We start from the raw sequence: 11,800 nt of genomic DNA, 5'->3' as shown, positions 1-11,800 counted from the left end.
TGGTGTTTTGATTTCTGTCTTTCTCTACGGCATCCTGAGCAGCAGAAGAAGAGCTCGCCTTTTTAGACAAGTTTTCCCTGCGAAGTCCTAGTGGCTGACAATATAGCGCAAATGGCCTCGGCGTCTTTATCCTCCTGCCTCAGCCTCTAAAATGCTAGGACTCCAGGCATGTACAATCATGCCTGGCCCTGTATGTTCCATTTTTAAAAAGGAAGCATCAGGGTTGGAGAAAGGACTCAGAGGTGAAGAGCACTTGCTTTTTTATAGAGAGCTGGGGCCTGGGTTCACTTCCCAGCCTCTACATAGTGGTTCACAATCATCCAAAGCCTAGACTCCAAAGGTACCAGACATGTATGTGCTGCACATGTATACATACAAGCAAAGACTCACACACATAAAATAAATAAATCTAAAAGAAAAGGGATACGTAAGTTGTAAGGAGTTAAGTTTACAAAAGAGATAAAACACAAGTAATTATGGGCCATGTTGGTTATAATCTATAATGGTTATAACCATTCAGTAAGTGAATTTTAAAAACTCTCAATTGCTTCTGTTATTAAAGGAACTAAGATTACTTATAAGACTTATACAGTCAGGGCAGAAGAAGAGAAGACATTCAAAAGATTGCAATAACATCAGCTAAGATGAAAACCACAAAGCTAGAAGGTATCAGTGAAAAATTCAGCCTGGCATGCTTCCATAAAGACAGACAGACTGACCAAGCGAGCAGCACAGGCCCAGCAGAAGGGCCCGGGATACGCTGGACCTCGGTCTATGAGCAATGCAGAAGCATTTAAAAATTCATTCTTAAGTAGGAAGAAGGCATGATACAGGCAACTCTGTACTGATGAAAAATAGGCGGATGTGCAGGACCCAACACTACAGAACAAACACACAAAAGGGGAAACGGCTTAGTTACACTCAAATACCTCTCCACTTCACTGATTCTAGGACTAAATTTTTTTTTGTCTCAGATGTATTTTTTAATTCCTTATTAATTAATTGGTTATTAGCTAAGTAACCAAGGCTGAAGGCCTTCCCTTTATTTTCTGGGACCATCTCCTATCAATTGATGGGATTGCTTCTCCCTCAGAACACCTTGCATGTGGACTATCCCCTTTCTGTTCTTACTGCCTCTACCTGAATGGCAGGTACATTACCTTACATTTGGCTTTCTCCGTTTCGTTTCTGGCAGCTTTCCCTTGTTTATCTCAAGAGTAATCTAAAACATCCCTACAAACACTATCCCTTGTTCAAGTCTTTGAAGGAAGGCTGGCAAGATAGCTCAGTGGTTAACTTAAACCTGAGTTCAATCCCTTGCACCCATTTGATGGAAGGAGTACCCACTCCACCAAGCTGTCTCTGTGGCCTTCATTTGTACACTGTGGTAGATGTGTGCCTACACACACACACACACACACACACACACACACGAACATGTTATGGTGAAATAATAGTTTAAAACTAAAAAAGAAAAAGAAAAAAAACAACCTTTAAAAGTATCTACTGCCTGAAGAGGGAAAAAATAAGAATAAATAACTGAATGTTTTACTGGAAGTGAGGTAAGGAGTAACCAGAAGCTGCCCGAATCAGTTCACTATTCTCTTATTCTCTCAAGGTCTAGCTCAAATTTTGCCTCCTTACTCATCCTTCTCCCATTATTAGTCTAGACAAATGTAAGCCACAGATGTAATTAAAAAAATTCTACAGCAACATTTAAAGCAAAAAGAGGTAAGGCCTGGTGTTTTAACAGTGTCAAATCATCATGTCAACGGGTCATCATTTAATGAGTCAGTTTACATTGTTTTTGCACTATGTTGGGGGGGGGGTGTACTTTCCAGTTCATCCCTGTTCAAGCCAACCTTATTTCAAGCGCTCAACACTGCATGTGGCTAGTGGCCACTGTAATAGCAGAGGTCTAGACTCCAAAATCAATGCTTTGGGTTGGGGAACATTGTGTTTTTTTGCCACTGCTTAAGAGCAAAGTTGGCACCACCCTGTTTTTTATGTCCATGTCTCTCAAACTGATTTCAATGGTATCACCAACATCAAGTTTCCCAGACTAAAAATCCACCCCTCCGCTACCAGCAAACCAGTAGTCACTAATGGAATCCTATGTAGGTGGCATTTACTTCATGTCTTCAGGTCTTTATTCTACCTCAGTGAAGGTGCTTGCTTCCTTACCTGAATAGCTGGGATTTCATCTAGGTTTCTTGTCTCAGGTTGGTCCTGCATACCCTATACCATATAGCCAGACCACTCCCTGCCAGGTCTGCCCTAGCTTCCTGCTAACTAAATGAAAGCCAAGCTCCAAGACCACTCACAAGCTGACCTAATTTGCACCTTAGGTCTTCACCAGCCACTCTTCCAGCTTTGTTTTGTTTTTTTTAAATCTCCCCAACAGTGCCCAGCCTTCTCAAGTTTTTAATCCCTCTTCTGCACTCAGGAGTAACTTTGCTCTCCCAGGCTTAGCAATTCCTCTTGATCCAGCAGCTCAGGTGCAACTTGTTCATTGTCCCCAGGTATAGATAGCCTTGATTACTTAGCACAGAGGAGGCAGGAGGAATGTTTGCGAACGGATGATGAACGTCCAAAATCGGTCACCTTTGCATCTCCCAAACCAAGCACAGTGCTCACAGCAATATAAAGAAATGTGCTGAAAGCAGTGAACAAACCCACCATATGGGAAATTCCCCTCAGGTCAGTGATTTTGACTACCTCTGCTTCATCCCGAATATACATATATACATCATCAGATACTTGTTTTCTCAAGAACAATCGTGCTCATTGAGGCCAACCATTGAGAAATATGCAGAGAGGGATCTGCACTAGACTAGGGCTTACAGAGTGGGAGAAGTCTCTCTTTAATCGTTCCGGTAAAGAATGGCTTTGAAACAGGCAAAGGAGTTGTAAAATTAAAGGTTAGAGAGTAGGCATAGATGATCTCTCATAGATGTTCTTCCTGTCACAGGGGCCAGAGTACTGGGGTTGGAAATGACCTGACTTATGGTTTCCTGAAAAGTGTGTAAGCAAGGAAAATAGGAATGGGATCTTGGGAAACAGTGATTGTGGTAGCGCTGAGAGCATCGTTAATTCTAACAAGGCGTGGCATAAGTCTCTCAAGGGTCTTTGAAATTATGGAGCTAGGAAGGCACCTGCTGGCCTCATGGTCTCTGAACCCAAGAAGGGAAAGGCACCGATGGGGAGGTTTGGGGAGTGGGGCGGTACCGGGGGAAAGAGCTCAAACTGGACTCGGATTAACTTTTAGTTCCAGATGATGAAAGGTCAGAGGAAATAGACAGGAGTGGGCAAGAAGTAAAGGAGGAACCACAGGAGCGCCCCAAACACCCCGAGATTTCAGCCCCGGGAAAGTCAACTTCTCTTCCCCGTGCGGAACGCTTGTTCCAGGAACCACCGAGACCGTCACAACCGAAACCGCGGGAGCGCGTCCGGGCGACACCGGGCCGACGCGGGAACCCATTCCCTTGAGGGCCTCCTCCCAACCCCAAGGCTCCTTTCTATCCCCGGTCCTCACCTGCCTGGTCAATCTCCCCCGGCACCGTCCGCCGCCCTTCCTTCCCAACCCCTAGTGGAACGCAGGTCGGGGAGCGAGCAGAGTTAGCGCGCGCTCAGCGGCGGAGAGCAGCCGGCAGGAGCCCCTGCGTGGTGGCCGCCATCTTGGGCCTGAGGAGCGCGGCTGAGGCGGGGACGACCCGGGCGACACCATCAGTAGGGGTGGTGAGGAACCGGGTCAGGGAAGATGACAGCGCAGACGCTCGCAAACCTTGTCAGCTTGGATCCAAGTTTTATTCGAAAGCTGTCACGGTTATCTAAAGCTTAACGAGGAGAGGACTCACTCGGGAGGAGGAAGAGAGAAGCGCCGATGTGCCGTCGCCACCCCTCTCTTCAGGGCTGGCGCGGCGAGTGGCAGCTCCTGAGGTCACCGCTTCCGACGGCTCTAGTGGCCTAGCTCCCTGCGGCTGTCCTTGGTCGCGCTTGGCACCAGGCTCAAGGTGGGTCTGGGGACCCCGGCGCCACCCGTCGTGGTGATGCAGGCGGGGTGAGGGTGGTGGTTCTGGGGAACGCTCGCACGGAGGGGAAAACAGGGTCGCGGGCTGCCGGCTCCACGCCTTTTACAAAGAGTGCTCTGAAGCTGGCTTAGCCAGAGCGTCTTTGGGGACGACCCGAAGGCCTCGCTCTCGAAGGATTAGGAAGGGTTCTCAAGGATCCCACTGCTGAGCCCACAGTAGGGAATGCAGCTCCTATCCAGGAGCAGAACCCCCATAAATGTGAAAACCGCACTTACCCATTTGCCTTTTAAAAACATGGCTTTCTGCTTGGTTTCCAGCGAGTGTATGTCATGATCTCAACGGTCCCGGTTTTGCTCCATGTATTCACTTCTGTTTCCCATGGCTTAGGTGACACTTTGTAATAATTATAAAGAACGGTGGGGCCCAGTCCGACACAAGGTATTAACTCTTAAAAAGTCTACATGTTTCCAGCGTGAATCCAGAGTGACTCACCAAAATAAGATTCACAGCAGTTTCTGTTTTCTTCTTGAAAAGGGAAAGAAACTTGTGTTAGAGAAAAATATTAGGAAATATATGGGGTTTGTTTGTTTCCTTGTTTTTAAAAAGCAAAAGCTGGGTGTGGTAGTGCATGCCTTTAATCCCAGTGCTCAGGAGACAGAGGCATCTCTTGAGTTCGAGACTAGCTTGGTGTGGCCCACATCTGTAATTCCAACTACTTGTGAAGATGAGGCAGAGGGATAGTAAGTCTGAAGCCAGCCAGAGCTTCACAGTAAGAATGTCTCAAAAAAACAAAAACAAAACAAAACAAAAAAAGATTCAGTTCTTGTTCAAAGCTTGTCAAAAAAATTGGATCTCTTTAATATTAAAAAATAACTGACTGCTGGGTGGTGGCACATGCCTTTAATCCCAGCACTTGGGAAGCAGAGACAGGCAGATTTCTGAGTTCAAGGCCAACCTGGTCTACAGAGTGAGTTCCACGCCAGGGCTGCTCAGAGAAACCCTGTCTCGAAAAACTAATAATAATGATAATGATAATAATAATGATAATGATAATAAGAATTAAAAAAAAAAATAAATGACCAAGGCAGAGTATGTGGCTCTGTGATACAGTATGTGCTTTTCAAAGCCAAGTGCTTCCTATCTCTTCTCTTCTTCCCTCCCTCCTTCTCTCCTTCCCTCTCTCCCTCTTTCCCTTCCTCTCCCCTTCCTCCCTCCTTCCTTCCCTCCTTCCTTCCAGACACAGTTTCTGTGTGTAGCCCAGGCTGGCCTTGAACTCAGATCCTCTTGCTTCTGCCTCTTTAGTGCACCACCACTGCCCAGCCTCCGAGTTCTTTTCATTTTTTTTTTTTCCCAATACTACAGCATCAGGCAGTGGTGTTCAGGGGAGACTGTGAGATCCAGGGCAGCCAGGGCTACAAAGAAATGCTGTCTTGAAAAACAAAGCAAAAATGCTATAGCTGCTCCAAATTCAGAAATAAAAACAAAATTCTTCTTATGGCCACACATACAAAGAGATACCTAGAGCTACAGAGATGGCTGGGCCCAGCGGTTCACAGTGCTTGCCACTTTTCTAGTGGACCTGAGTTTGGTTTCCAGCTCTTGACTCATAGCTTACATCTCCACCTCCAAATGGCTCTGATGCCTTTGGCCATCTTGGGTACCTGTACTCATATGCACAGGGGCACACACAAAAAGTTAACAATAATAAAAATATATCTGAAGAGCTAAAGAGACTATTAATGTGTGCTCTCATAAGCACCAGCCAGGAATATATTCCTTAAAGCATTTAATTGGCCCTGTCCTCTTGGTAACATTCTTAGCTCACCCAAAACCTGAAGTGAAGCTTGTCCTGGTCCTTGCCACCTTTACCGACTAGACGAAGCTCTATGGCTTTAGGCCCTTGACCAAGACCCTCACTCTACTTCCCCTCTTACCCATTTTATGGAGAATCATTCTGACTCACAGATGTCCATTTTTGCCCTTCCTGCTCATCTACTTGCAGAAAATCATCTCTGTAGATAATGTTCACTGCATTGCTCCCAAGCCAGTTGAGTATATACTGTAATATGAGATGCCTCTGTAGGACTAAGATTTGTCATTTTGTCTTATGGCTATTCCTTCATGATGGCTGAGGCCAGCCATGGATCCTGTGAAGAATCTGTTTCTCAGTGCCATTGTTTATGCCACCAGTCTGAAGAAGCCCAGAAGGCTTACCTCTTCTAAGTAGAGCCAGACCAAACCAATCTATGCCAATAGTAATGACTCAGAGCCTGCAGGTAGCTGTGGGCTTATTTTAAACTGCTGTGAGCTGGAGATCAGCAAGTACTTGTTAGTGCAAAAACACTATCTTAACAGCTCCAGAAACAAAGAAGCTAAGGGCTTTTTTAAAAAAAACATTTGTGTGGGGCTGGAGAGATGGCTCAGTGGTTAAGAGCACCAACTGTTCTTCCAAAGGTCCTGAGTTCAAATCCCAGCAACCACATGGTGGCTCACAACCATCCATAAAGAGATCTGACTCCCTCTTCTGGAGCTACAATGTACTTACATATAATAAATAAACCTTTAAAAAAATTAAAAAAAAAAAAAAGAATAAAAAACATTTGTGTGTTTGTGTATGCATTTTCATGCCACAGCACACTTGCTGATGCAGAGGTTAGCAGACGACTCTCACGTGTCAGCTCTCCTTCCATCATGTGAGTCCTAGGAATCAAGCTTGGGCCCTTACACTTGAGGACCAGTGCCCTTTCTTGCTGAGTCATCTTTCTGGCCCTTAAGTTTGCAATAAGGGGAGAAAGTATAGGTGGCCCCTGAGTTTGCCAAACTCAGACACAGTCTCATGAACACAGACATTGACTAGTAAGTATTTTGTATTTGAGTGCTATTAAAAGTAACTTCACAATGGTCTTTATCATCTCCATACTTGACTGGCTCACGTTTGTAAAAGTGATAAGTTCACTTGGTGAGCTCTTGATTAACATCTCAAGAAATACTTTAAATATAAGTGATGCTACTTAATAAAGGGTAAGAGAACAACTGTCTTATAGGAAATGAAGTATGTATGGCTTTACTTACATTTAAATCTCCAAGAAGCATTTGTATTCAAGTCAGTGGGTGAGTTCTTGTATCTGTAAGAACCTATATGTGGCAAGAGCCCCGTAGTCCTAACTCATCCCTTTCCTGAATAGAGCCAGATCTACTCAATCTGTCGGATGCTAGTAGCTAGGGCTCTGTTACTCCAGCCTCATCTTGGAGGCAAAGCCAGCTTCTCCCCGGGTGGTACTGATGTGTAGTTAAGATTGAGAATTCCAGCTGTTACTAGGCAACCGACTACAACATAACTAACAGATGGCTAAGCTGTAAGTATATACTTATCTCATCGTGTGCTACATAATAATTTTAGAGATCAGTGATGTTCAAACAGGAATTTGCTATGTGGAATATTACATATTATGAACTTTATAGTAACTGCAACTTTTAACTTAATGGTTATAGTCTAACACTGTGTCTTTAGGAACTAGATTTTTAAAAATTTGAGAAATAATTAGAACTGTGTTAGTATATAGACCAGCTCAGGTAAAGCAAGAATGTAATCTGTGAGCACAGACTAAGCTAAGTACTCTTGCTGGCAGTGATGTGTGGCTTCTCCTAGGGCTGGCATGTCCTCTCAAGCACTGTACGTGTTAAGTTCATTCACATGTGGATGTGCTTTTGTTTCTCATCTGTTAAGACAAATCTTAACAGAAAATTGATGTTTTTATTGAATTCAGTACACATTTGCTAATTTTTTTTAAGATTTTTTTTATTGTTATTATTATATAAGTACACTGTAGCTGTCTTCAGACACACCAGAAGAGGACATCAGATCTCATTACAGATGGTTGTGAGCCACTATGTGGTTGCTGAGATTTGAACTCAGGACCTTTGGAAGAGCAGTCAGTGCTCTTAACTGCTGAGCCATCTCTCCAGCCCACATTTGCTATTTTTGACTTTCTTGCTACTTCTGTTCTCCTTTATCCGTCTTTTGGAAAGTGTTAAAGGGTAAAAAGCACTTAAATAATCAGAAATACCATCTCAAAAGGAGGAGAAAGGCCGGGCAGTGGTGGCGCATGCCTTTAATCCCAGCACTTGGGAGGCAGAGGCAGGCGGATTTCTGAGTTCAAGGCCAGCGTGGTCTACAGAGTGAGTTCCAGGACAGCCAGGGCTACACAGAGAAACCCTGTCTAGAAAAAAAAAAAAAAGGAGGAGAAATGTGCTATGATACAGGAGGCATTGCTTGGAGAGACCTGAATTTGAACAGCAGCTTGAAGTCAATAGCTATTTGAATTAAGCTGTTCAGATATATTTTATATGTATGCTTGTTTTGTCTGCATGGATGTATGAGTATGTACACCATATTTGAGCCTGGTGCCTTTGGAAGTGAGAAGTCATGGGGTCCTCTGGAACTGAAGTTATGGATGGTTGTGAGCTGTGTGTAGGTACTGGGAACAGACAGACCCTACATCCTCTGAAAGAACAAGTGCCTTAACCACTAAGCCATCTCTTCAGCCCCAAGTTCTTATCTATATAAAATGAGGATAATAAAAGTTACTCCACATTCTATATAGAAATACGATAACTAAGTATCTAGTACCTATTCTATAAATTCTTTTTTCTTTTATAGTAAGTTTTTGATCTTGTGACATTGTGTTCTTTCCAATATTTTTTTCCTACAGAAAACGAGTTTCAATAAATTTATTTTTATCAAAAAGTCCACCACTAGTAAAATATTACATTTGCATTGCATGAAAACATCTGCAAATAGTTTACACATGTGAAAGTTCTGAAGCAACACTAAGTACAAATACTGTTTTTGTAGGTAAATTTAAAATTTTCCATTTCTTTGTTCTTCAGCATATCAAATCACTGATGAAGTAAGAAATAAGATTTCATAAATAGTGTAATGCAGTATAATTTTTATTTATTATGTTTATTTGTGTGTGTATATACATGTGCATGCAAACATGAGAGTTAGAATACAACCTGTGGGGGTGGTTCTCTCCCTCAGTCATGTATGTGCATTCTGGAAATCAAAGTCAGACTTGGCAATAAATGCCTTCATGCAAAAGCCATCACAATGCCCTGAGTACCGTGAATCTTATAGTAACCATTATCATCTCATCTTCAATGAAGTTTTGTTTGTTTTGTTTTTTGACACAGCATTTCTCTGCATAGCTCCGGCTGTCCTGGAACTCAATCTGTAGACCAGGCTGGCCTCAAACACAGAGATCCTCATGCCTCTGCCTCCCAAGTGCTGAGATTAAAGGCATGTGCCACCACTGCCAGGTTTTTAGTTAGGGTTTAATTACTTTCTGATGCCAAGCAAACCTAAAGAGGTTTATGCTTTTACCAAGTCTCATGTCCACAGCTATCTTCCTATTTCAGATGCAATTTAAAAGATGATTTGTTTTAAGCCAGGTGCTGTAGTTTACACCTGTAATCTAAGTACTAGCAAGGCAGCCAGAAGCTTCTACTGAAGGTTCAAGGTCAGCCTCAACTACATGGTGGTTCCAGAATATAACTAGTAAAGTCGAGCCTATCTCAAAAAAAAAAAAAATCTCCAAACCAAACTAAAGTGTACTTATAGTGTACTTATTATTAACACATTTATTGTACATATTAATTGAACCCCTGTTCATATAGCATGCATTGATTACATCCACCCTTGTCTCCCTCTGCGGTGTATTGTTCCTGGCCCACAGTAATCCCTGCCTACCATTTATTTCAATATTTCAAAGACAGTTGTATTTTGCATTTAATTTTTTTTCTCTGTTTTAGCAGTCAAGATGACCTTATTTCAGCTTGTACGTGAGCACTGGGTTCATATACTTGTCCCTATGGGATTTATCTTTGGATGCTATCTAGACAGAAAGGACGATGAAAAGCTAACTGCTTTCCGGAATAAGAGTATGCTGTTTCAAAGGTTAGTTCATGGCAGCTTTCGGGAGTTCTGTCTCTTGTTCCAAAGAAGTGTTTTTTTTCCTGCTCTAAGGGTTAACAGTCAAGTGATACTTCAGGTTTGTTATTTAATTGTTGGGTGAAACTATGATTACCTCTGGAGTGCAAACAATTTTTAGTTTATGATCTAGCCATTTCAGATTTTTGAAAGTTTCATTTTTTTCTTTTATTAATTTTTTCACCTAATATATAAAATGGCTTTTAAAAAAAAACTATTATTTATGTGTGTGTCACATGTTGTATGTGGGTGACCTTATAGGCCAGAAGAGGGTATCAGACCCACTGGAGCTGTAGTTATAGGTAGTTGTGAGCCTCCCCAGTGTGCATGTCCTCTGAGAGCTCTCATAACCACTGAGCCATTTTCCAGCACCCTAGTTACGGCATCTTCGTATATGCATATATTTGTACTTTTCATTCCCTGTCACTGACTCCCTTCCTCTCCAAATAGACTCTCTTCTGTTTCATGTCACATGTATTTAAATCTAGATTTTGCATATAACAGAAAGCATGCAATATTTTGTCTTTTTTAAAAACTACTCTCTATTGCTGCCCTTTTCCTTGAGGCTTCCCCTTGTTGTGCTCCCTTCTAGAAAGTCAGAAGTTTTAAAACTTAAAGAGCGTATTTTAGTGTAGAAACAAAATTCAAGCCAGCCACCCCAAACCCATCATACACACTTTCATATGTTACTGTATACTGATTTGATACAGCTGAAATAAACAGTATGCTTTCCATATAGTGACTGAGTGGTGATACCCACCAGCTTGTCTGAGCCTAACATGGCTAAGAAGACCAGATGGTGTAGCCATCCTCCAGTGGGCATAGCTATCTGCGGAGTCAAGGGGTGTGAAAGACTGAGTAGCATCCAGTGTCTCTGTGCAGATGTGTAGTTCACACGTCTAGTATTTCAAGAAAGATGAAAGAAGCTGTAAAGGATCTAGAAACCATTAAGTGCAGGCAGAAGAACAAAGCTGTCATTTAAACCAAGAAATTACAGTTCTTTAAGCTGGGAAAGACAAATAGTAAAAGTTTAAGGGTAGAATGAATGAATGGATGTGATGAATCTAATGTAAGACTTAGTTTGATAGAATATCAGCAAATATAAACTTCTGGCCCTTTAATAATTTTTATTTACTTGGAGGCTTAGAGATGGCTTAGTGATTAAAACATTTGCTGCTCTTAAAGAAGACCTAGGTTTGGTAGCCAGTACCGCATGGTGGCTTAACAATTACCTGTAAGTCCAGTTCCAGGAAATCCATGCCCTCTCCTGGCTTGCTAGAGCACCTGCACACATTGATGCATGAATATTCACATAAAGTACAATAGTAATATCTTTTTTAAGTTTATTTACTGTTTTTCCTTATTTCTTTTCACACAGGGAACTGAGGCCCAATGAAGAAGTTACTTGGAAGTAAAAACTGGCTAAATCACAGAATGTTCACATTTTAAAAGTTATTGGAAAAATAAAAACATTTATTATTTAATCAGAAGAAATTAAAGTGTGATTCTTTATACCTTTTAGGACTTATTTTATTTCATGTATATGAACACACTGCAGCTATCTTCAGACACACCAGAAGAGGTCATCAGATCCCATTACAGATGGTTGCGAGCCACCATGTGGTTGCTGTGAATTGAACTCAGGACCTCTTGGAGAGCAGTTGACCTCTTAACCACTGAGCCATCTCTCCAGCCCCCTTATACCTTTTACTGAGGTAACCATTTATATCCTTTTTATGTTCTGTTGAGGTAACCTTTAAGTATTAAGAACAGTTGT

General features: G+C 42.2%; 2 protein-coding genes across 6 annotated transcripts in view; one reads left to right on the top strand and one right to left on the bottom strand.

The window, feature by feature from the left end:
* The window catches only part of Cpsf2 (cleavage and polyadenylation specific factor 2), a 31,419-nt gene extending 24,103 nt beyond the window's left edge, over positions 1–7,316 (bottom strand). The window contains exons 1-2 of one of the 4 annotated variants that reach the window (XM_031355652.1): positions 7,104–7,316; positions 4,307–4,556 (exon numbers count right to left, since the gene is read on the bottom strand). In XM_031355652.1, coding sequence (XP_031211512.1) covers positions 4,307–4,327 — 21 coding nt within the window. In that variant the 5' untranslated portion in view covers positions 4,328–4,556; positions 7,104–7,316. Of the gene's footprint in view, positions 1–3,535; positions 3,715–4,306; positions 4,557–7,103 lie in introns of those variants that run through there. The other 3 variants (XM_031355653.1, XM_031355654.1, XM_031355655.1) reach the window with 3 other exon arrangements.
* On the top strand, positions 3,693–11,517 carry Ndufb1 (NADH:ubiquinone oxidoreductase subunit B1). Of its 2 annotated transcripts, none has more exons than XM_031355657.1 (3): positions 3,693–4,013; positions 9,849–9,990; positions 11,402–11,517. In XM_031355657.1, exons 2-3 carry the CDS (start codon positions 9,854–9,856, stop codon positions 11,436–11,438), a joined length of 174 nt encoding a protein of 57 aa, XP_031211517.1. In that variant the 5' UTR covers positions 3,693–4,013; positions 9,849–9,853; the 3' UTR covers positions 11,439–11,517. The 2 variants fall into 2 exon arrangements, with proteins under 2 accessions (XP_031211517.1, XP_031211516.1); XM_031355656.1 differs by having other exon boundaries at positions 9,846–9,990.
* The last annotated feature ends 283 nt before the right edge of the window (positions 11,518–11,800 follow it).

Source organism: Mastomys coucha, unplaced genomic scaffold (genome assembly GCF_008632895.1).
Source record: "Mastomys coucha isolate ucsf_1 unplaced genomic scaffold, UCSF_Mcou_1 pScaffold6, whole genome shotgun sequence".
NCBI classification, from domain to species: Eukaryota; Metazoa; Chordata; class Mammalia; order Rodentia; family Muridae; genus Mastomys; species Mastomys coucha.
The sequence above is the reverse complement of the archived record's forward strand: the minus strand, read 5'-3'. Positions and strand labels throughout refer to the sequence as shown.